At 38.8% G+C, this 24,026-nt stretch overlaps 1 protein-coding gene across 1 annotated transcript; it reads right to left on the bottom strand.

Annotated features, from left to right (window-relative positions):
* Nucleotides 1-1,147: 1,147 nt before the first annotated feature.
* Nucleotides 1,148-24,008, bottom strand: EIF1AX (eukaryotic translation initiation factor 1A X-linked). The gene is made up of 7 exons (XM_030843775.3): nt 23,653-24,008; nt 12,515-12,598; nt 10,314-10,417; nt 9,178-9,228; nt 6,979-7,060; nt 5,744-5,835; nt 1,148-2,779 (listed from the first exon to the last, which is right to left on the bottom strand). Exons 1-7 carry the CDS (start codon nt 23,666-23,668, stop codon nt 2,774-2,776), a joined length of 435 nt encoding a protein of 144 aa, XP_030699635.1. The 5' UTR covers nt 23,669-24,008; the 3' UTR covers nt 1,148-2,773.
* Nucleotides 24,009-24,026: the final 18 nt, after the last annotated feature.

Genomic DNA, 24,026 nt, shown 5'->3' with positions numbered 1-24,026 from the left:
GTTCTGTAAGCAACTATACTTATAGCCATGATTCCACAGATGTGGTGAGTAAACCAATGGCCACTCCTTAATAAAATACAAGAATTTTCATCATGCATAGTTTACAGGCTCCTTAAGAGGTGGTCTCTTTGAGAGGCGGGATTTTCAAGAAAGATTCAACAGTCAAACAATTAAATCTTGGCAAGTCTTTTTTTACACAAACACTTGGTTTGGTTATTTAGCCACCTTACTAATACAACTTATTTATATACTCTAATTGGAAGTGGAATAAACACTGCATGAAAAATGCATGCCTATCGAACTCATTAGTAATAACTATTACATTCTCTTAGCAGTAAGAATCATTATTCTTGGATTTCAAAGACTTTATTTTCTTTCAGGGCATACTTTCTAGCATTGTATTATAGGAATCAAACAGTATAACAACAAAAAAGGTTTTTTTTCTTGAGGACCACTTCCATTCCACCTTTGAAATATAATCAAATCAATGAAACTAATTTCCACACTAAAGACAAGTTAGTAAAATAATTCCTCCAAGTAGTGTTGCATATGAACTACAAGTTTACCCCAACTATTTTAATCATTATAATTTGAGATTTTCTAGGGTACAACAGCACTAGATTGGGCTGTTACTACGTAGACAAGAAAAAAAATGTCACCTGCAAACACGTGAATTGGGGTAAGAATCTTTAGACAAACCATATTATTAGAGGAGGTTAAGTAGAAAAACTAATGTTTGAGTTGCACCACCCGTACCATGAACTGTAGCACAGATGCAGAGTCAAAACATTCTTGGTAAAACAATGTGGAGGAAAGATTGCATATACCACAAATTTACCAGAACACTTTTATGTACAGAAGCCTAAATATCTTAGGAGGTTTAGATTACCGACGAAGATGATCACTCAGTCAACTCTTCAAGGCTGGTTCCTTATGAGTACTAAAAACCAGTCCATGGTCTCAGACACATTCCACCTAGGTTAAGTGTTCAGGGACTCCATAGAGTAAGAAACATCAACTGCAATTGTCCACTCTTAGTTTCTGGTTTTTGATTTAATATTTTATAGTACCTCAGATTTTTATTCCAGAGTTTGCACACTTAGGAAAGGAAATTATACTAAGCATGGGATCAAAGATGTGCTTACTAAAAAAAAAAAAAAAAAAAAAAAAAGATGTGCTTATTTTCTGAAGCCATGTGAAGGTTTAATCCTCTGTGTATTACTTTTCAACACTGAAGAGTTCTCTGGAGACCAGTAGAATAAAAGTTTCACAAGCTACATGAAGGATTTCTTTTACAGTTGCATACCACTTCAATGTGGCTAGTTAGGTCTAACTAGCCCTGCCCTTAATTTCATCTTACTAGAGTTGATGATGAAAAACTAACAAAGGGTAAATCTAAATTCCCAATAAAATACAAGCAAAAAACACCTGTACACACAATAAAATACATCCTAAACGCAAAGTAAGGGTATAATATACTCTGCAGCATGATACTGTCTTTATTATATTTCTCCACTGTATGTAGTTCTTCCATTCAGAAATAAGAGACCATCTTTTCATTAAGTTGTTATTCCCTCCTCTTTCCCCAGCTTAGGGATACTTTCCCAAAGGCTTAATTTGTACAAACTGTTATGAAATTAAATTTTCATTTACACATAGTTTAAGTGTTTATAAAGCACTCAAAATTGTAGCTCACACGTATATGACTTCTGAAAATAAAACGACACTTTGAACATAATCCTTTTGTTCTGCAAAAATATTCTACATACATGCATATGTTCAAAACAATCTTTTGTTGTTTGGGAATTTTCTATGCACAGTAAGTTAAAAAAAAAAAAGTTGACAACTATATCAGTATCTCCAATGTTAAGATAACTGGGTGCCACCTAGTGTTTGATTTCTGCAACTACCAACTTTACAAATTCAAAACTGCTATTAAAACTCAGGTTCTAAAAACCGCCTTTTTTGTTGATGTTTATAGTGGCAAAATAAGATCATGAAAAGAATGTATACAATATCAAAATCAGTATAAAAATAGCCACATGCTACTTAAATATGAAAAACAGACCAATCATTTTTCACTTTAAATGCAGATTTCTGCCTCCATTAAACTGTACCAAAATCTCAAGGGAAAATTCATGTAAGTAACTGGAATATACAAAAATTCATTGTACAGTAAACAGGCTAGTCAAAACTAGGGCTTAATTATGATTCATAATGCGTGTACGGGGCTTCCCTGGTGGCGCAGTGGTTGAGAGTCCGCCTACCGATGCAGGGGACACGGGTTCGTGTCCCGGTCCGGGAAGATCCCACATGCCGCGGAGCGGCTAGGCCCGTGAGCCATGGCCGCTGAGCCTGCGCTCCGCAACGGGAGAGGCTCACAGCAGTGAGAGGCCCGCGTACCACAAAAAAAAAAAAAAAAAAAAATAAGTACATAATGCGTGTACGGCAAATGGTTTTACTCAAAACATCCATTTACTTACTGGAAGTGGTCAAAGTGGGAAAGGCAGTTAACGCATTTTTTTTCTTTTAGAAGAGCAGATGTGGTCTTTTACCCACAAGCTCCGTCACATCAAAAGAACAAAGTGGGTTTAACATTTAAGAGAATTCAGCATTACTAGTTTTTAAAGAAATACCTTAGAAACAAATCAGTCTGCTTTAACAAACTGCACTCATGCTAATGAAATTTTAATCTTCTTTAATGGGTCACAGCCCAAATCCAAATTGTTGAATAATCCTCAAAGAAAGTGGAATGTGAAAGGTTGAGTTCGACTTAGATCTGGAAGGAAAAAGAACATCAGATCAACCAAAAGAAGAATTTTTATATTCCAACAGTCTACCACATGTAAGGGACACATGCACCCCCTTAGGCTATCTGGGAAACAAATCCAGTTTGAAGAGGAAATTCTGAACACTAGGTTTTTCTCAATTCTGGTCTGCTGTCATTGAATCTTTACAGCAGCCTTCAGAATGCTATACGTTATGCAGAATATTCTCAATAAAGTTTACTATTTTACTATCTCCTTCCTTTTGTGCTACTGATTAGAAATTTATTTTGGGGGTAGGAACAGACACAGGGAGTGTTACTTCCTTGAGAAACGGAAAAGTGAGATACCAAATTCTCCTCCCAGTCAACCTGGTTATAGGAGTGAAGGCTAGAACACACAGAAACCATTTGGAGAAACACCTTAGGGAAGAAGTCGGGTTCTCAGGTGACAGACAAAGCGAGCCTTACGAAATGGCCAAGATAACTCAAATTCCTTTAATAACCACTACCTTTACTATCCCTTACTGCCAGCCTCAGTTCTGAAGAAGCATTGGCACAAACTGAGAAATACTTTTCTTAGAAAAGCTTAACCCTATCTAGATCCTCACCCTATCACCTCTGTGTATGTGGCTTCATATTGAGGTATGTACTCTGACTAGGTTCTTTATTTCCTAAAAAAGGTCTTCTACCCCAGCTAAGCTGTCAAAATGTTGGGATCGCTCCTTAACCTATAACACAGTAGTAGCTCCATGTCAGGTTCTTGTCACAGAGTATCATCGATAAATCTACTGTCCAAGTGTCATTCACAGCTTAGTCACAAGAATCCTCTGGCTCAGGGGTTTCCAAAGGGAGATAACATAAAAAATAGAATGATATGGTTCATAAGAACCTAGGGGCAGGACAGGAATAAAGACGCAGATGTAGAGAACGGACTTGAGGACACGGGGAGGGGGAAGGGTAAGCTGGGACGAAGTGAGAGAGTGGTATGCACATATATACACTACCAAATGTAAAATCGGTAGCTAGTAGGAAGCAGCCACATAGCACAGGGAGATCAAGATCAGCTCGGTGCTTTGTGACCACCTAGAGGGGTGGGATAGGGAGGGTGGGAGGGAGGCGCAGGAGGGAGGAGATATGGGGATGTATGTATATGTATAGCTGATTCACTTTGTTATACAGAAGAAACACACCACTGTAAAGCAATTATATTCCAATAAAGATGTTAAAAAAAATAGAATGATGGATTTATTTCTTATCCCTTTTCATTTTTCTATTTTAGGGTGTGCTCTGAAATACAGTATTGTATGTTTAAAAATTCATAAATGCAAATACACACTGGAGATATGTACTCAAATTTTCTTTAATTCATCATGTATTCTAAAATGGTTTGGAGATGCATCAAAATGTAAGATGGACTGAAGGATGAATAAAGGTATAGGCAGATATGTGATAAACCAAGTACAGAGATGTTAATTATAGAATCTCAGTGGTAGGTATCACTTAATTCAGACTTCCCCGAGACCAGCCTTTGTTTTTGTTCGGTTGGGTTTTTTGTTTTTTGGGGGTTTTTTGGCCGCGCCGTGTGGCTTGTGGGATCTTAGTTCCCTGACCAGAGATCGAACCCAGGCCCTTGGCAGTAAAAACACAGAGTCCTAACCACTGGACCGCCAGGTAATTCCCAGCCTTTGTATTTCTGAAAAGCTCCGGTAATTCTGTTGCACAAACAATCCCGGTCAGGAGCAACTACTCTAGGTATACTAAAATTTCACCTTTGAATAAAATCAAACATTACTACTATTATTTTTAGATTTATATACACAGGTGTTCCTGAACTACATTTTTATTTAAAAGGGTTTAAAGAGCCCAACCCAGATTTAAGAGTAACTTATAATACCACCCCAGTTATTAAATAGATTTATATTGCCAGAAACTAAGTTTGAATTTCATTGAAATATTTTAACAGCAGAAGGGCAATGAGGCACTTATTCTTGTGAGCATTACTGCTTTATAGTGAGAAAAAACAACGCATTTTCCTCAAAATTAACACACCAACTCCAAACCAAGAGTTTGCCAATAGTGCATATCCAACAGATAAAATAACTGGCAAAAGGCCTCAATTTTAAGAGGGCGCTTTATTTTTTTGGTGGCTGCGCAGCACAGCTTGTGGGATCTTATTTCCCTGACCAGGAATTGAACCCAGGCCACCAAAGTAAAAGCGCCGAGTTCTAACCACTGGACCATCAGGGAATTCCCTTTAACAGGGCTTTTAATATTATGCTGTAATTCCAACACTTCATATGAAACTGGTTCAAACAAGATTATTCTTCCAACATACTAGTGTTTTAATTAAGAGAAGGCACGTTTGTATAACACAGGGAATATAGCCAATCATAGTAACTATAAATAGAGTATAACCTTTAAGAATTGTGAATCACTGTGAACTTCCATGGTGGTCCAGTGGTAAAATTCCATGCTCCAAATGCAGGGGGCCCGGGTTCGACCCCTGGTCGGGGAACTAGATCCCAGATGCATGCCACAACTAAGAAGTCCGCATGTCACAACTAAAAAAAAAAATCCCACATGCTTCAACTAAAGATCCTGCGGGCCACAACTAAGACCTGGCACAGCCAAAATAAAATAAATAAATAAATATTTAAAAAAAAATTGTGAATCACCTTACAGTACACTTGTAACTTATATAATATTGTACAACTATATCTCAATAAAAAAAGGCCTGTTTCTTTGATAAAATCTTGTATTTCTCATAACTGTCTGCTAAATTTCTTAATAGCTATCTCTCTAGACACCCTTAACTTAAACAAGTTGAGATTCCAATGCCTAGCATTCATATTGCCAAAGCAAATATCGACCTTTTTAGGAAGAAATACTGAAAAAGATGATAAAATTCTCAAAGCATAAACAGTTTGACTAGCACAAACAAAAGTTGAAAAACTCAAGGTGAAAAATGCTACTTACATCATCAATGTCTTCATCATCATCTCCAATGTCATCAAACTGGATTTCATCATCATCTCCAGGACCAAATGTATCAGTTTCATTGATTTTAGCTAAAGAAACAATAACAAATATACTCATATAATATAACCAAGATGTTAGTAAAATGAATAAATTGCCCACTAAAAGAAGTGGTTGGATATCAAATGTTGCAGTATAAAAGGAGACTCTTACAAGTCAAACTTTTAAGTTTCATTACCAAAAAGACCCTCTTAACTTCTACCTAACAACCCTAGTATATAGAACAGTATTTTACACAACAAAATCTCTAAGTCAAAATGCAAACAAGTTTCTTTTGCTCACAAAGGTATTTTTAGTGAGGCAGGCTCTAATTACACAAATTCTAAAGCTATTACAACTTCCAGCTACACTTCAAAAAACGTCTGAGCACACGCTAACAAGCCACAAATCATCAGATAAACTCATCAATCAGAAAAATTTGGTCAAATCGTGCTTATCCCTAAATAACAGAAATGAACCAGGAAGTGCTAGTCCTATTCCCAGATATATTAGCATTTCCTAGATTGGAAATGCCAAGTAAATAATTTCAGCAGGGTTTTCATGCTCAAGTAAAATTATACTTTCCTTGATAATATGCAACAGAACCAAAAAATAACTTCCAAGCAAAAAATGTAGGCTTACAAAATAGTACGTAAAGTCACTTCCCCTTTGATGAGGTCATGAGAAACTTATTTTTATTTAAGTTTTATGCGTTAAGAACGCCTAACTTTTGTACTGCAGGGGAGAAACAAAAAACGTTGATTTAACAAAATCCTATGGATACTATGACACTAGGATAAGATGAACTGAAAACTGACTTTTTAATAAAAATCGACAACAGTACCTAATTGCTATCCTTGCTTCACATTTAAAGATGAATAATGACAGTCTCTTTAGAAAGGAACTTTCAAATAAATACTATAATCAATTTATTCCGTTGACTGGCATTACGCAGAAGTTTAGGGCTTATAAAGGATAATTCCTCACCAAAAGTATATTTATTAGGAACAGAATCCCAGTTACTTTTTTCTTAAGGTGTCTAGTATTATGAAGTACAGGCAGGCATACTTGGAATGAATCACGTAAACTCAAAACTAAACATGCAAAATCCACAAAATTCTACCAAAATTCCTTCATCTAAATACCACCAGGTAATAACACCATATAACAGGTTAATGTAATATCTCAGACATTACCATGTTCTGGAAGTTCGCCATATGCCTTCAGACTTCTAGCCTCATCTGCATTGTATTTTAAAATTACATCAGCTTTATTATCCTTAAAAAAGAGACAAATAAGATTTACAAATGATTATGCCAAAATATTATCCGTTATTTCATAAATTAGTTTCAAACTGGATAGAAAATTAAATTTTACTGTTGTGTTATAAACTCCTGTCCTTTTTCTAAAAATTTAAAGTTTTCTCCTGCCCTCTGAAAAACATCCTTGGGTTTAACCCAGTACAAAGAAGCTTGCATGCATAAATGAATAATGATCAACAAGCTTAGGGAAGACAGTTATAGATTTCACTTCAATGCAGAACTGTACAGACCCAATCTTTTGGATTATTTATAGTTACCCTTTGATTAGAAGTCTTTTGAAGTACAAAAATTCCCTGGGACCATAATTTACAGGTGATTAAATACTCTAATTCAAAAATTGAGACCGGTATAATGACCCAAGGAAATTATTATACCTTTCCACGTATCAGTGGTTCTTAGGGTACAAATCCATCAGAATCTCCTATGGAGCTTTTACACCTCCTAAAGACAGATAAATTAGGAGATGTGAAGCCCATGAGTGTGTATTTGTAAAAGATATGGGTATTTCTGATGCAAGTGTCCCACTGAAAACTAATGCTTCAGAATGCTCACACTTCCCCATCCGAAAGGAATCTGACTCAGTTAAGGAAGAAAAAAAGGGTTGAAGCTGATTGTTTCAACTTCAAAAATTCTCAAAGGCAACGTAAGTGATCACTATGATCCAAGAATCGTGTGATTCACACCAGCACTTCTTAAAACGGTAATGTGTACAGAAGCCCAAGTGGATTCTAGTTAAAACGCACATTCTGATTTAGGAGGCCTGGGGTGAGGTCCAAGAATCTGTGTTTCTAACAAGTTGCCAAAAGCTAGTGATGCTACTGGTCCCTGTACCACCCTTTACGTGGCAGGGACATAAAAGAAGGATCATGGGAGATTACGAATTGGAAAACTTAATGTGGCTGTCATTTTATAGTATGAATGTTACACGTTTCAGAACCTTGATTTCCTTATCTGTCAAACAGGGAACTAACTAATTGCTCCTACTTCTGGGGTTATCTTTAGGATCAAAAGAAGAAAATGGACATTAAAATGGTACGAGTTTCAAGCAGGCTATCTCAACCTCAGCACAGTTGATATATTGGACCACATAATTCATTGTTGTAGGGACTGTCCTGTGCATTGTAGGATGTTTAGCATCACCCCGGTCTCTATCAACTAGATGACCAGCACTGACCCCTACCCCCAGGTGTGAAAACCTGAAATGTCTCCAGACACTGCCAAATGTACTCTGGAGGAAAATAATCACCCACGGTTGAGAACCACTGATTTAAGGTAAAGATTTTAATTCTTTATTCTAGAACATATATTTAAAAAAATCAAAGTACGATCAAAGTTATAAAAATAGAAACAAGATCACTCAAAATGTAAATACATGGTGATGAGTTCCAATAGGTGGAAACCAAATGGACTTCATAGCCCTAGCATGAGTAGAGTCTCCAGGTTGACATCATGAAGGACAACTACCATTTTCTTCCTAAGTGCTCATCTAAATTTAGAGCACATACTTTTATCATGGTTTGTACTGCAATTACTTGTGTGCCTGTCTTACCCTCTCCACTACCAGGCCATAAGCATTTTGTGAGATGACAGCTTGACTCATTCAGTTGTATCCCCTAGAGTAATGGTTTCCAGATTTTGATTTCAAGACGTATAAGTTAAAAAAAAAAAAAAAAAAAAAAAATGGAGGCAGGCAGTCCAACATAAAATTATCTTTATCTTGCCAACTAAGAACACCAACAAAACCACCACAATATAGTATCCCTCATTCCAAAAAAGGGAACTTTTTAAATATCAAAAAGGGAAAAAGGACTATTTAGCTTCATGAAAAATTCACACTGTCTGTGATTCTTCTATAGTGAAAATGCAGACTCCACAGACTGGCATTTGGGAACCATGATCCCTGGGGTACCTAGCACAATGCCTAAGACAGAACTGGCCCTTAAGAAATGTTTGTTGACACAACAGTGAATAGCATACTGGCCTGGAACTGGTCAAATATGGTTATGACTTATGTTCTAAACATTAATTGCTCATAAAATTCAAGCAAGTAAACAATGAAAATTTTATTTTTACCTGGTAATCCCGTAGACCAACCAATATAATGTCTGAGGTATTTATCCAGACCTATAAAAGTCACAGGAGGTTACATTTAAAATAAAAATAATCAATCAAGAGCAATGTTGAGTCAGTCTTCCCATAAAATACACATACTATTCACCCAACTGTGGGTAAAGTACCTGTATTTAGAATTAGGAAAAAAACTACAGTAAGCAGCTGAGCCACTTTCAAATTTTCTATAATTTTGGAGATTAGAAAAATAACAATCTTATTTAACTACTTGACAGTTTAATAATTCCAGAGGACCAATGATTAGTTCAGAAATTAAGGGATTCTTAATACTGAACCCCTCTAAGTGGTCAGTTATCCATTACAACATATGAGAATAGTAAATTAGGAATGTGGTTTTATCTCCCTCCCTCCCTCCCTCCCACGCACCCAAATACACACAGGAAACAGAACTCCTTTAGTTTGGTAACATGAGCATTAACAAGACAAATTTTTAAAAAATCATAAAGCCAGGGATGGAGCGACTTTTAACCAACCTGATCAATAAATCTGCCTGAACACCTACCCTGATGAGAAATTAATCACTCCTTTCCAAGGCAGCCCATTCATGATCTCAGTTCAGGAAATTTAACATTAATACAACACTTATTTACTGTAATTCATATTCAAATTTTCTTAACACTCCTTACAGCTATTTCCCCACCCTCAAACCGGAACCCAAACGAGGGCCACCTACTGCATTTAACCATTGCATCTCCTTAATCTCCTTTACATTGAAATAGCCCGCCCTGCTGTTTTTTTTCCATTCATGACATTAACATTATATACACTAGCAGTCAGGCCATTTGTTTTGCAGTGTGTCCCTCAATCTGGACTTGTTAATTGTTTCCTCATGATTTGATTCAGGTTAATCATTTTGGGGCAGGAATAAAACACAGGTGATATAAATGAGTCTTCAGACAGATACCTGTATAAAATTACCATCAAAGATCTTGCTGTTTTGACTTAGAGGTAAATCACTGTTCTACTGAAATCTTTTGGGAACTTAGAAAAATGAGGTCCTTGGCCCATAAAAACCTTAGAGCCATTTTTTCCCCTTAACCATAATTTTATATTAAAGTAAAACAAGTCTCCACACTTACCTTTTTTCTCAGTTTCCCTCTGATGTGACATAACCTCTTTACACCATCAAAACACATCGCTTCTAATCGTCCATTTCCCAACATTTTGATTACCTGAGCATACTCTGGAGGAGGGAAAAGTAAAGGGTATAGGATATTGCTGAATTTTTGATAAAAGCAACTTAAAAGTCCACATACAACTGATTAGAACATACAGGTGTGTTGGTTAGGAATAAGTATATGCAGTAAAATAAGCACAAGGGAGTGATAAAACACCAAGCTAGTTAACGGCAGAGCCAGAACCAAGACTGTGTAATGCCATTTCTATGACAAGCTGTCCCTGCTATCAGAAATATTTTAATTATCTACTCATTTTGAGTTAAGTGGACTGTCCACTGTCTTCATGACCGTATGCTCTACTTCTGGAGATCAAGGTGGCCTGGCCCAAAATGTACACTAAAATGTATCTCATCAATCTCTCACTTTGGATCCTCGCCCAATTTTCGTCTCCTTTCCCTCAGAGGGTTAGTCTTTAGAGGCTAACTGCAACACAATTTTTGGTACACTGGCAAATAAAAATCAGCTTATATGTTATTAATGTCTGTTAAATTAGAATATCTTAGTGATTATTCTGAAGTTTTTGTAAAGCTGGAAAGATGCCCCCAGACAAAATGCCAAACTTTTAATCAACAATCTTTCCAAAAGGGTACCCAGGAAGCCACCCTACTTCACTGCCACTTGAAAAACTGAGATGATGAGCAGTGGCTTGCACACGGGCCGTCTCTTCTGTCATTAAATGACAGAAGACCGGAGCGGGGGGGTCACTTCAGAACCTTTAGTTTACTCAAGTTGTATGCAAGACTGATTCCCAAAGAGGACATCCACCAATCTGTAAATACGCTGAAACAAAACTTTCAAAGGCTCGACTGTGGTATTGACAAGTGGAAGTGAGTTACTCAGACTACAGTGAACCTAGCACCCACCTAGGGCCTCAACACGGTTGGTCGATTTAAAGGCAGGCTCTCTTCCAAAGTGGGGGGAAAACGTGAAAAAGAAAAAGTAATGGCAGTCAAAATAAAGTCAACTGCTAAAGGAGGGCAAGAATCAAGGGTAAGAAGTAAAAGGGTCTTTTAGCCAAATAACATGTTTCATCTTTAGTGGCTTATATATTCATGGCATGAACAAATCTACCAAGTTCTATAAAAAGATAATTAGAAAAAGTTCTTTGTTAAAAGCTGCTGAAAATTACTGGGATAACTAGAAAAATTTAAATATGGACTATATATTAGATAAATAATATATTCACGAGTGTGATAATCCTACTGCAGTTACGTGAGAGAATATACTTGTTCTTAGGAGAAACATGATAAAGTAAGTAGTAAGGGAAAAGTATCATGATGTCTTCAACTAACTTCCAAATGGTTCAGGAAAAACACACACACGCACACAAAGATGAAGGGGTTAAAGGAATTCATGATACTTAGAGTGCAACTTTTCTGAAAGTTTGAAATTACTCAAAATAAAAACATGGGAAATGGGGATATATGTATACGTATAGCTGATTCACTTTGTTATATGGCAGAAACTAACACACCATTGTAAAGCAATTACACTCCAATAAAGATGTTAACCACCCCCCACCCCGAAAAAACCCCCAAAAACATAACTCTCAAAAACCAAAACCAAACAAAACATGGGAAACTACTGTTATGTATCTGGCACTTAACAAAAATCTTAATCAGTTTGAAAAGGTCAATTGTTCAGTTTCATTTTATTATGTTATGAAATTACATGTAATTTACATGCCTCAGATGCATTCCTCAAATACCCATGGTCTACTGAACATACTATGTAGCACCATTCGCTATCAAAAAAAGTCTACTAAGTCATGGAATTGTCAACCATAGCTTTTGAGGCTTAATTCCCTCTGAACTGCTCAATTCATTCTTAGTTGTAACATGAGTGTTCACATAAAACAGTGAAACATACACATTTACAGAAATGCCATCAATCCTCAGCGCATGCTGAGTATACCAAGAAATAGCTACCAGAAGAAAGGCTCTGGAGAAGTGTGGGGGATGAGAAACGGAGAAGAGCAAAAGGGGACATGTGGTTTTTTGCTCAGGATTATGAACAGTATCTCTTTTATGTTGAGAAATTGAAAACCTTACTTAAGAAAGAAAACTATTACTGAAAGAAATCTAACTTATGAAAATGCTTACCTTGCCCATCTTCTTTGAACACCAGCTCTCTCTTTTCAGATTCATTCTCATTCTTACCTCTGCGTCTATTTTTACCTCCTTTACCTAATGGTTTTAAAGAAAAAGACATTAATTATCTGCAAAACAGAAAAAGAAACCAAACTAGGGCTTACAGAATGTTCTTTAAAAGCCACTTAAATTATAAGAAGTACAATCTACTATGTGTAATATAAATAAGCTACACGAATATATTATACAGCACAGGGAATATCGTATTTTACAATAACTTTAAACAGAGTCTAATCTACAAAAATACTGAATCACTATGATGTACACCTGAAACTAATATAACGTTGTAAACCATACTTCAAACAAACAACAAAAACCTGAAAAAAATGAAAAATTAAATAATTCACCTAATTTGGTCATGTATCTCCAATCATATTAAACATATACATGTCATCACTTCCCTACCCTTCCTGGAAATCCCTTTTGGGACACTGCTGACATAAAATACAAACAAACCAAAAGGAGATATCATAAACATCACGACTACTTGGTTGAACACACTGCTCAGTGAACTCCTCCTACAGTGGCCCACAAGGACCAAGGAGGGATATATAACGGCTCATGATAAATTTTATAAAATGGGGTCTCTCTTGTACCTGCTCCCCCAAATGAAAGGTCTGTGTGCAAAAAGAAGATAATTGGGCCGGGGCGGGGGGTGGGTAAAGTTTTATCAACTGGAAAGGGACACTGATTTTGTGGCAGTAGAGGGAGAGCACCAAGTCTGGCAACCCTGAGAGTTTACATTTTGTCCTATAGCTGTAGGATACATCAAGCAAGTTAAAAAGCAAGGTACTTAGAAACAAAAGACAATGGAGACACGATGACCCAAAACCTATGGGACGCAGCAAAATAAGTTCTAAGAGGGAAGTTTATAGCAATACAATCCTACCTAAGAAACAGGAAGCATCTCAAATAAACAACCTAACCTTGCACCTAAAGCAATTAGAGAAAGAGGAAGGAAAAAATCCCAAAATTAGCAGAAGGAAAAAAATCATAAAGATCAGATCAGAAATAAATGAAAAAGAAATGAAGGAAACGATAGCAAATATCAATAAAACTAAAAGCTGATTCTTGGAGAAGATAAACAAAATTGACAAACCATTAGCCAGACTCATCAAGAAAAAAAGGGAGAAGACTCAAATCAATAGAATTAGAAATGAAAAAGGAGAAGTAACAACTGACACTGCAGAAATACAAAAGATCATGAGAGATTACTACAAGCAACTCTATGCCAATAAAATGGACAACCTGGAAGAAATGGACAAATTCTTAGGAATGCACAACCTGCCAAGACTAAATCAGGAAGAAATAGAAAATATGAACAGACCAATCACAAGCACTGAAATTGAAACTGTGATTAAAAATCTTCCAACAAACAAAAACCCAGGACCAGATGGCTTCACAGGCGAATTCTACCAAACATTTAGAGAAGAGATAACACCTATCCTTCTCAAACTCTTCCAAAATACAGCAGAGGGAGGAACGCTCCCAAACTCATTCTACGAGGTCACCATCACCCTGATACCAAAACCAGACAAAGATGTCACAAAGAAAGAAAAGTACAGGCCAATATCACTGATGAACATAGATGCAAAAATCCTCAACAAAACACTAGCAAACAGAATCCAAGAGCACATTAAAAGGATCATACACCATGATCCAGTGGGGTTTATCCCAGGAATGCAAGGATTCTTCAATATATGCAAATCAATCAACGTGATACACCATATTAACAAACTGAAGGAGAAAAACCATATGATCATCTCAATAGATGCAGAGAAAGCTTTCGACAAAATTCAACACCCATTTATGATAAAAACCCTGCAGAAAGTAGGCACAGAGGGAACTTTCCTCAACATAATAAAGGCCATATATGACAAACCCACAGCCAACATCGTCCTCAATGGTGAAAAACTGAAAGCATTTCCACGAAGATCAGGAACAAGAACAAGGTTGCCCAGTCTCACCACTCTTATTCAACATAGTTTTGGAAGTTTTAGGCACAGCAATCAGAGAAGAAAAGGAAATAAAAGGAATCCAAATTGGAAAAGAAGAAGTAAAGCTGTCACTCTTTGCAGATGACATGATACTATACATAGAGAATCATAAAGATGCCACCAGAAAACTACTAGAGCTAATCAATGAATTTGGTAAAGTAGCAGGATACAAAATTAATGCACAGAAATCTCTGGCATTCCTATACACTAAGGATGAAAAATCTGAAAGTGAAATCAAGAAAACACTCCCATTTACCATTGCAACAAAAAGAATAAAATGTCTAGGAATAAACCTACCTAAGGAGACAAAAGACCTGTATGCAGAAAATTATAAGACACTGATGAAAGAAATTAAAGATGATACAAATAGATGGAGAGATATACCATGTTCTTGGATTGGAAGAATCAACATTGTGAAAATGACGCTACTACCCAAAGCATTCTACAGATTCAATGCAATCCCTATCCAACTACCACTGGCATTTTTCACAGAACTAGAACAAAGAATTTCACAATTTGTATGAGAACACAAAAGACCCCGAATAGCCAAAGCAATCTGGAGAAAGAAAAACGGAGCTGGAGGAATCAGGCTCCCTGACTTCAGACTATATTACAAAGCTACAGTAATCAAGACAGTATGGTACTGGCAGAAAAACAGAAATATAGATCAATGGAACAGGATAGAAAGCCCAGAGATAAACCCATGCATGTACGGTCACCTTATCTTTGATAAAGGAGGCAAGAATATACAGTGGAGAAAAGACAGCCTCTTCAATAAGTGGTGCTGGGAAAACTGGACGGGTACATGTAAAAGTATGAAATTAGATCACTCTCTAACACCATACACAAAAAGAAACTCAAAATGGATTAAAGATCTAAATGTAAGGCCAGACACTATCAAACTCTTAGAGGAAAACATAGGCAGAACACTCTATGACATAAATCACAGCAAGATCCTTTTTGACCCACCTTCTAGAGAAATGGAAATAAAAACAAAAATAAACACATGGGACCTAATGAAACTTCAAAGCTTTTGCACAGCAAAGGAAACCATAAACAAGACCAAAAGACAACCCTCAGAGTGGGATAAAATATTTGCAACTGAAGCAACTGACAAAGGATTAATCTCCAAAATTTACAAGCAGCTCATGCAGCTCAATAACAAAAAAACAAACAACCCAATCCAAAAATGGGCAGAAGACCTAAACAGACATTTCTGCAAAGAAGATATACAGATTGCCAACAAACACATGAAAGGCTGCTCAACATCACTAATTACTAGAGAAATGCAAATCAAAACTACAATGAGATATCATCTCACACCTGTCAGAATGGCCATCATGAAAAAAATCTATAAACAATAAATGCTGGAGAGGGTGTGAAGAAAAGGGAACACTCTTGCACTGCTGGTGGGAATGTGAATTGGTACAGCCACTATGGAGAAGAGTATGGAGGTTCCTTAAAAAACTAGAAATAGAACTACCATACAACCCAGCAATCCCACTACTGGGCATATACCCTGAGAAAACCATAATTCAAAGAGTCACGTACCAAAATGTTCATTGCAGCTCTATTTACAATAGCCAGGAGATGGAAGCAACCTAAGTGTTCATCATCGGATGAACAGATAAAGATGTGGCACATATATACAATGGAATATCACTCAGCCATAAAAAGGAATGAAACTGAGTTATTTGTAGTGAGGTGGATGGACCTAGAGACTGTCATACAGAGTGAAGTAAGTCAGAAAGAGAAAAACAAATACCGTATGCTAACACATATACATGGAGTCTAAGAAAAAAAAAAGGTCACGAGGAACCTAGGGGTAAGACGGGAAAAACGACACATACCTACTAGAGAATGGACTTGAGGATATGGGGAGGGGGACGGGTAATCTGTGACAAAGTGAGAGAGTGGCATGGACATATACACACTACCAAATGTAAAATAGATAGTGGGAAGCAGCCGCATAGCACAGGGAGATCAGCTAGGTGGTTTGTGACCACCTAGAGGGGTGGGATAGGGAGGGTGGCAGGGAGGGAGACGCAGGAGGGAAGAGATATGGGAACATATGTATATGTATAACTGATTCACTTTGTTATAAAGCAGAAACTAGCACACCATTGTAAAGCAATTATACTCCAATAAAGATGTTAAAAAAAAAAAAAAAAAAAGCAAGGTAGTAACTGCCTGATCTTGGAAGTAACCAAGATGTCCTTCAATAGGTGAAAGCATAAACTGTGGTACTTGCATAGAATGGAATACTATTCAGCAATAAAAGGAAATGAGCTATCAACCCCCCCCCAAAGACATGGAGAAAACTTAAATGTATATTACTAAGGGAAGGAAGCCAATCTGTAAAGGCTGAATAGTATGATTCCAACCATATAACATTTTTGAAAAGGCAAAACTATAGAGAGAGTAAAAAGATCAGTAGTTGCCAGATGGGGAGCGGGGAAGGAAGGACAGGTGAATAGGTGAACAACAGGATTTTTAACGCAGTATGGTACTGTAATGGTGGATACATGTCACTATATATTTGTCAAAAATCCATAAAACGTACAACACAAAGAATGAACCTTAATGTAAACTATGGACTATCTATAGTGGCTCATGTAAGATATTAATAATAGAGGAAACTGGGAGGGTGGGAGTTGGAACTCTGCAATTTCTGCTCATTTTTTTATCAACATAAAACTGCTCTAAAAGACAGTCTGGTAAAAAACAGTAAAAATCAAGGTACACTAGGGATGCAATCAGCAAAATCTAGCTGGGGGTTGGGGGATGACGGGGACGATGACAACATGGGGACGAATCCACAAGACAATCTGTTTTCTTCAACAGATACATTATGAAGAAAAAAACCCCCACAGATGGATGAAGAACCTACCAGTTAGAAAAGACTTAAAAGATATCAACCAATGACAATTTATAGCCCATATGTGGACCCTGATTTGGTGTGGACGGTGCAAGTTTAGCTGTGAATTAATGATGTCCGAGGCCAGGAGTTGAGTACATGGAGGCTCATTATACTAGTCTACTTTTGTATATGTTCAAAATTCTTCATAATGTAAGTTTAACAACAAATAGAGCAAGCTGAAGAAGAGTATAAAGCTACCATTGTGTAAAAAAGGGATATTCATACTTGCTTACATATAAAATATCTCTGGAAGGGCACGTACAAGAAAGTTAATGACTGCCTGTGAGAAGAACTCATTGGCAAGAGGACACACTTAGGAAAGACATTTCATTCTACACTTTTTGAAACCTGAATCGTGAACTTTACTATTCAAAAATCTTAAATAGGGCTTCCCTGGTGGCGCAGTGGTTGAGAGTCCGCCTGCCGATGCAGGGGACACGGGTTCGTGCCCCGGTCTGGGAGGATCCCACATGCTGCGGAGCGGCTGGGCCTATGAGCCATGGCCGCTGAGCCTGCGCTCCACAACGGGAGAAGCCACAACAGTTAGAGGCCCACGTACCGCAAAAAAAAAAAAAAAAAAAAAAAAATCTTAAATAGTTCAACAAAAAATAGAGGTGTGACATGATCCTCTGGGTGGGAAAACTGGTAAGAAGGTCACTGTCCTTATTACACATAGAATGAAGCACACCTAGCCTGACCGTGAAGAGGAAGACACAAATAAGAGGAATATTTCTGAGATGGAAACAACATGGGAATTGTGACCATATGTGAAGGGAGGAATAAAGGATACATGGAGCTTTCACAAAACTTCTCAGGATCTCAATTCCAGCCTCTATAAAATGAGGGAGTTAGAACAGAAGATTCAAGTGCCTCTATATTCCTTCTACCATGTAGGGTTCTAGAATTCTTCTATCTACCGGTAGCCTTAAAAATCTGTACCCTCCCTCCCATTTTCCATACTTTAAATAATGACACTGCTGATCATTTCTCAACTCTTTTTCTGACTTTTAAAGGGCCACTTGCACTATTCTTGACCTTTCATCACCCCTACCCCTTCACTATGCCTATCCCTTTTGAGCTTCATTAAGTCCAAATTCTCAGCTTCTGCTTACCTACTTTCTAAGGAAAAATTTCTCTCACCTACCACTTCTATGCTAAGAATTTTACATCTCATCCTACTATTTCAACTAAGCTTTGGCCTCATTTCTAATGTGAGGCTCAGCACATTTCCAGTGAATGGGCTACTGTCATTCAAATTTTACTCAAAACTCAAATTACTTTCTTTTACAAAGTTGGTCCTTAATAAACATCCTTATTTCTGTTAGTGGTTAACATAACTACCTTAAAGAATATAAGTCTTTCAACCTATAAGCATGACAGCAATCTACCTCTCATTACTCCTCTTCAATTTCCCTATGCTTCAATCCAAGCAGACTTCTCGCTGTCCCAGTAACTCGCCCTTAACAAGCTTATGCCTATGAGATAGGCATTATTTTGTCTTTATCTCACAAGAGAGAATGAAGTGAGAGCTGGTATTTGCATCAGGCAGTATCACCCCAGTGATTATACTCTTAACCAGTATGCAGTAATGCCACCCATTGACTTGTCACTATCACTCTATGAGATAATAAGTCATTTATGCCCAGTTTACCAGTGAGTTTACTGAAGCTCAGAGAAGCAACACTATTAGTGAGTGGGGGTGACCAGATCCAACCTAATCCTTTTTTGTTCCTGGCCCCCACATTAGGGTATCTCTCCACAGCGTTCTGTTCCCATTCTAGAACCTAAACCACATTGGCAGCCATTCCAAAAGACAGAAGAAAGGTGTTAAGTGGTAGCGACACTAAGGGACTCACGGGACGAGCCTGGAAGCAGCAAAAACAGTTCACAGCCCAAACAGAATAAAGAACGTGTACCTGGCCACTGCAAAGACAGACTCTTAACTTCTTGAGTCATGTGCACTTACTCTGTCCCAGGGGCAGTCTCACAATGCTCTGTGCTATGTTCGGCAGGCCTCTACAATGTCTGACCCACCCAGAGTCCTCAGAGCTCATTTCCTAGAAAGAGAAAAGTATCCTCTGCTTCAAGCCACCAACCATGTCAAATCTTCAAAGCAGAGTGGGCATCAGTGCAAGTATCACACCTACTTTGTTTACTGAGTCACATATTTAGTTGGAAAATTCTTTGAATCAATCACTCAAGAGTAGCCCATACATTCCTAAAGGACTGGTGATTTTAAAACTAAAAGTAGTAACTTCTTTAAAGTGTGGGAGCACCTTACCCCAACTGCTCTTCATAAGTGGGCCCAAGGCTACCTTTTTTCCCTGAGGTAATAAACTGACAGAGTCTAGAGGATTCTAGAGGAAATAAGCTGGTAAGAATCAATCCAAATCAAGTCATTCAACACACAGTTAGTGGCAACACAGTTAGTGGCAACATACAGTTAGTGGCAACACAGTTAGTGGCAACACACAGTGACAATACGTGTGTAAACATCACAAAGATTATGTTCACAGGCTCTGGCTTTTCCAATGAATAAAAACAGAAAAATAATCATGAATTTATTTCACATTAGTAAACTGCATCTCATAAAACTCGGGAGTCTTGAAAAGTACTGTTCCTCTAAGATAACAAGTAAAGATAACAGATGGGTTTTACAACTATAGGAATGCTTAAACACCAAATTCAGAATGGTGGCTACCTCCTGGAAGAGATGAAGAGAGGGAGCGGAAGGGGATTGGGGAGGGGAACACAGAGGGCTTTAACTGAATATGTGTTGTAATTCTCAAGTTCAGAGTAATGGGTTGATTCCCCAGGCATTCACTGCATTATTTATAATTTTTGTATGCCTCATGTGTTATTTATAAAAGAATGATTCATTGCTTGTCAATTTACCAGAATTAACCATACCCTGATCATCCCCTTCCCTATTTTATTGCCATGTAATGAAATGAACTTTAAAGGAGGTTTGTGAACTAGATGTGTTTTAATGTAGTTCAGTCCCTTTGGAACCAAGGGAGAGCCTATTATTCACCTAAGGGTGGAGTCAACAGAAGGGAGGTGACTTAATCCAACAATTATTTACTGAGCATCTACTAAGTGTCAAGTGCTAGCAACCCAATGTGGCGTCTCATTGCAGTGGCTTCTCTTGTTGTGGAGCATGGGCTCTAGGCGCGCAGGTTTCAGCAGTTGTGGCATGTGGACCCAGTAGTTGTGGCTCGCGGGCTGAGCTGCTCCATGGCATGTGGGATCTTCCCGGACCAGGGCTCGAACCCATGTCCCCTGCATTGGCAGGCGGATTCTTAACCACTACACCACCAAGGAAGTCCGAATCGCTCGCTCACTTTAAAGTGGCTAACTTTATGTGATGTGACTTTCACCTCAATAAATTAAAAAATATAGTATACGACATTAGGTATATTATATACTTACACTCTAGACACCCTTGAGACAATAGGGGAAATTTGAAAATGGACTGGATGTTGGATGATGTTAAGAAATTACTGTTAGAAATTTAGCATTGATAATGCAACTGTAAATATGTCCCTCTGCCATTTGGGCCACTGACACCACAAAAGCCCGCCCTGAGCTGTGGGCCTCCGGGAACCCCACCCGGACAGAAGTTGAGCACCAGTGCTGGTCCTGCAGCTTTCCTCTCGGAGCTTCCCCACCCCCGCCCTTCTCCTTGGCCCGCTGCTGCCAGTTAGGCCCTGCCGCTGGGACGCTGCAGAGGGCAGGCTGGAGCAGAAAGGGGATTTGCTTCTCGGTTTTACTGGCATAAACTCAGCAGCAGTCTTCTGGCTGTAACTGCTTTCAGTGGTTGCAGATGATTCCCTTTTGCTTTGCCCCAGAACCAACCTCACAGGGTCCTCAAAGACCCTGCTATCGACAGCGCCCCCTCTTTAGAGGTCTGGGCCCCTCCTCCAAGTTTTGTCAGGTTTGTTTGTTTTTCTTTAATTGGAGTATAGTTGATTTACAATACTGTGTTAGTTTCAGGTGTACAGCAAAGTGATTCAGTTATACATATATATGTATATATCTAAATTCTTTTTTTCTGATTCTTTTCCATTATGGTTTATTACCATAAATTCAAAATACTGAATATAGTTCCCTGTGCTCTACAGTAAATCCCTGTTGTTTTTGTCAGTCTTAATAATAACAACCTCTCTCCTTTTTTCCCTCCAGTTCTAGGAGCCATAGCTGTTTCTAGCAATTGCTACCTTAGGGTGGTTCCCTTTTTGCCTTTTCAGCTCTCCAATACATGGGTTAACCAACCTTTATATTATAATGATTTTTTTTTTGATGTGGACCATTTTTAAAGTCTTTATTGAATTTGTTACAATACTGCTTGTTTTATGTTTTGGTGTTTTGGCCGTGAGGCATGTGGGATCTCAGCTCCCCAACCAGGGATCGAACCCGCACGCCCCGCATTGGAAGGCGAAGTCTTAACCACTGGACCACCAGGGAAGTCCCCTATTCTTTATATTAAATTTTGTCTGTGAAAATAACTTTTATTGCTATCTTTTGACAGGACATGACTGATGCATCAACTGCAGACAGTTATTCATTATATTTGCTTTATAGCTTATTGTAGGTCTGAAATCTTTCATTCTAATATTTTCATTTTACCATTTTAATTAGCAACCAAAAAATATAAGGTAGCTAGGAATAAACCGGACAAAAGATGCACATGAAATGTAAGGAGATATTAAACAACACCTAAATAAAGGAAAGATATACTACATTCAGGCATGGGAAGACAAATATCCCTAAAGATGCCAATCTTCTCCAAACTAGATACTACTTCTCCAATAGTAGTATCTAGTTTGTGTCTTCTCCAATAGATACAACCTTCTCCAATAGATACTACTATTGCCCTTCAGAACTTACAGTCTAGTGAGGAAATCGGAAATCTCATCGCCAGAAATAAAGGTGAAAAATAAGATATCTATTGAATGGATCCAGTTACCATCTCAGATGATGTAGGTTACAAGAAAACCATGACTTTGAAAACCCTATTTTGTCACCCCGTCTTTACCAGAATAATTAGCAGTATAATACTTGCTACGAAAAGGAACGGCAAGTAAGAGGGCAGTGAGGTGGAGTGCCCTGAGAGAGCTGCACCAAATCTCGCACAGAACTGCAACCAAATACATCAAGGAATAAAAAGAGTAGTGACAGCTACAAAGAGGAAATGAGGTCGAATTCCTGGAGCCAGCTGTGAAGTAAAAAAGAGAACAGAGTAGGCCTGGGTCAGGGCAGGGGTCTCAAAGATGACTAATCAAAGGAAACTTGTGGGTTGTGAAATACATGCCTCTCCTGTAGGAAAATACCTTTTCCCTGTTTCGACTTCCACAATTTCCTCTGAGAAATTGTAAGAATACTGAAGACAGAAACACCATTAAGTCTTAAAAAAAGAATTTCTTTAGGACTGTTCTGCTTTTACCTAGATTAGGCCTTCCATTTTGCAAATTCCAAATAAAATTATCCTCAAATCTGACAGTTTGTGAATGTTTGGCCTAAGAATGGTAGGAACTGAAAGGTCTTTACTCCCACCACAATATATACCGATCTGGAGCAAAAGTAGAAAACTTGGCTAAATATGGAACAGGTGTTCTGGGAAAAAGAAAGCCCCGTAAAAGGATGGGTAAGAGTAAGTCTCTAGAGAGGAACCTTAATGCATCAAGGTTTCGTCCACTATTTACAAAAGAGAGAGGGAGTAGTCTCAACAATACCCAACAACTGCCCATAAAGAATTCCATGCAGGAGTACCTGATGGCCACTTAAAACAGGCATCACCCTTTGAAAGTTAAGAACTGCCGGGAAGACCAAAGACGCCCATTTGCGAAGCCCAGGCGGCCACGGGGGAGGTCTCCCCACAGGTCCCTATAGTGCCGGGGTCAGTCTGGCGCGAATCTGGAGCAGAAGCACACGTCCTCCCGCAGGAGGCCCTACAAAAATGGCGTCGGCTCCACCCCAATGTGACCAAACTGGAAGACAGGAGTAACTTCCCAGCTCCCCTCCCGAGCCCAGGATCGCGTCCGGATCGCCCAGCTGCGTGCAGGCAGGGCGGAGAGGCAGGTTACTGCCGCCTAGGAGATCCGGAGGCCGCGTGCACAGCCGGGGAGACCGGGCCGAGCGGAGTCGTGGTCCCGGGGTCCAGGCGGCATTACCTTTATTCTTAGGCATGGCGGTGACGACGGCCTCGCTGCGTCTCCGACTCCTATCTGGGTGGCGGCGGCGACTCCTCCGAGGGGCGACGCGTGGGACAGCGTGACACGAAGCAGGCGGGGGAGAGCGGATCGCGCGCGCGCGAGAATCTAACAACCGAGCTCTTCCGAGATCCGCTTGCACCCACGCTGGGCCGCGACAAATGGCGTCGCGGCTGCTTGCGTCGCTTTTCCCAGCCTCCCAGCGCCCTCAGGGCCCGCCCCCACTCCCGGCCCTACGGCGTAGGCGGGGCCGACTGACGCCTATTGTCAGAGCGGAGGGTGACGCGGTCCCGGAGCGTTTACCGCAGTTTGCCAAACCCCTTGGGGGACTGGGC

The sequence above is a fragment of the Globicephala melas genome, chromosome X, assembly GCF_963455315.2.
Source record: "Globicephala melas chromosome X, mGloMel1.2, whole genome shotgun sequence".
Taxonomy (NCBI): Eukaryota; Metazoa; Chordata; class Mammalia; order Artiodactyla; family Delphinidae; genus Globicephala; species Globicephala melas.
Note: the sequence above shows the minus strand (reverse complement) of the source record. Positions and strands in the feature narration are given on the sequence as shown.

What these genes read in the sequence shown, in the direction of transcription:
- EIF1AX (XM_030843775.3), bottom strand. An exon ending in GTTCAAAGAAGATGGGCAAG is followed by an intron (nt 10,418 to 12,514) that starts GTAAGCATTTTC and finishes TCCCTCCTCCAG; the next exon opens with AGTATGCTCAGGTAATCAAA. An exon ending in TGGCGAACTTCCAGAACATG is followed by an intron (nt 5,836 to 6,978) that starts GTAATGTCTGAG and finishes TTGTTTCTTTAG; the next exon opens with CTAAAATCAATGAAACTGAT.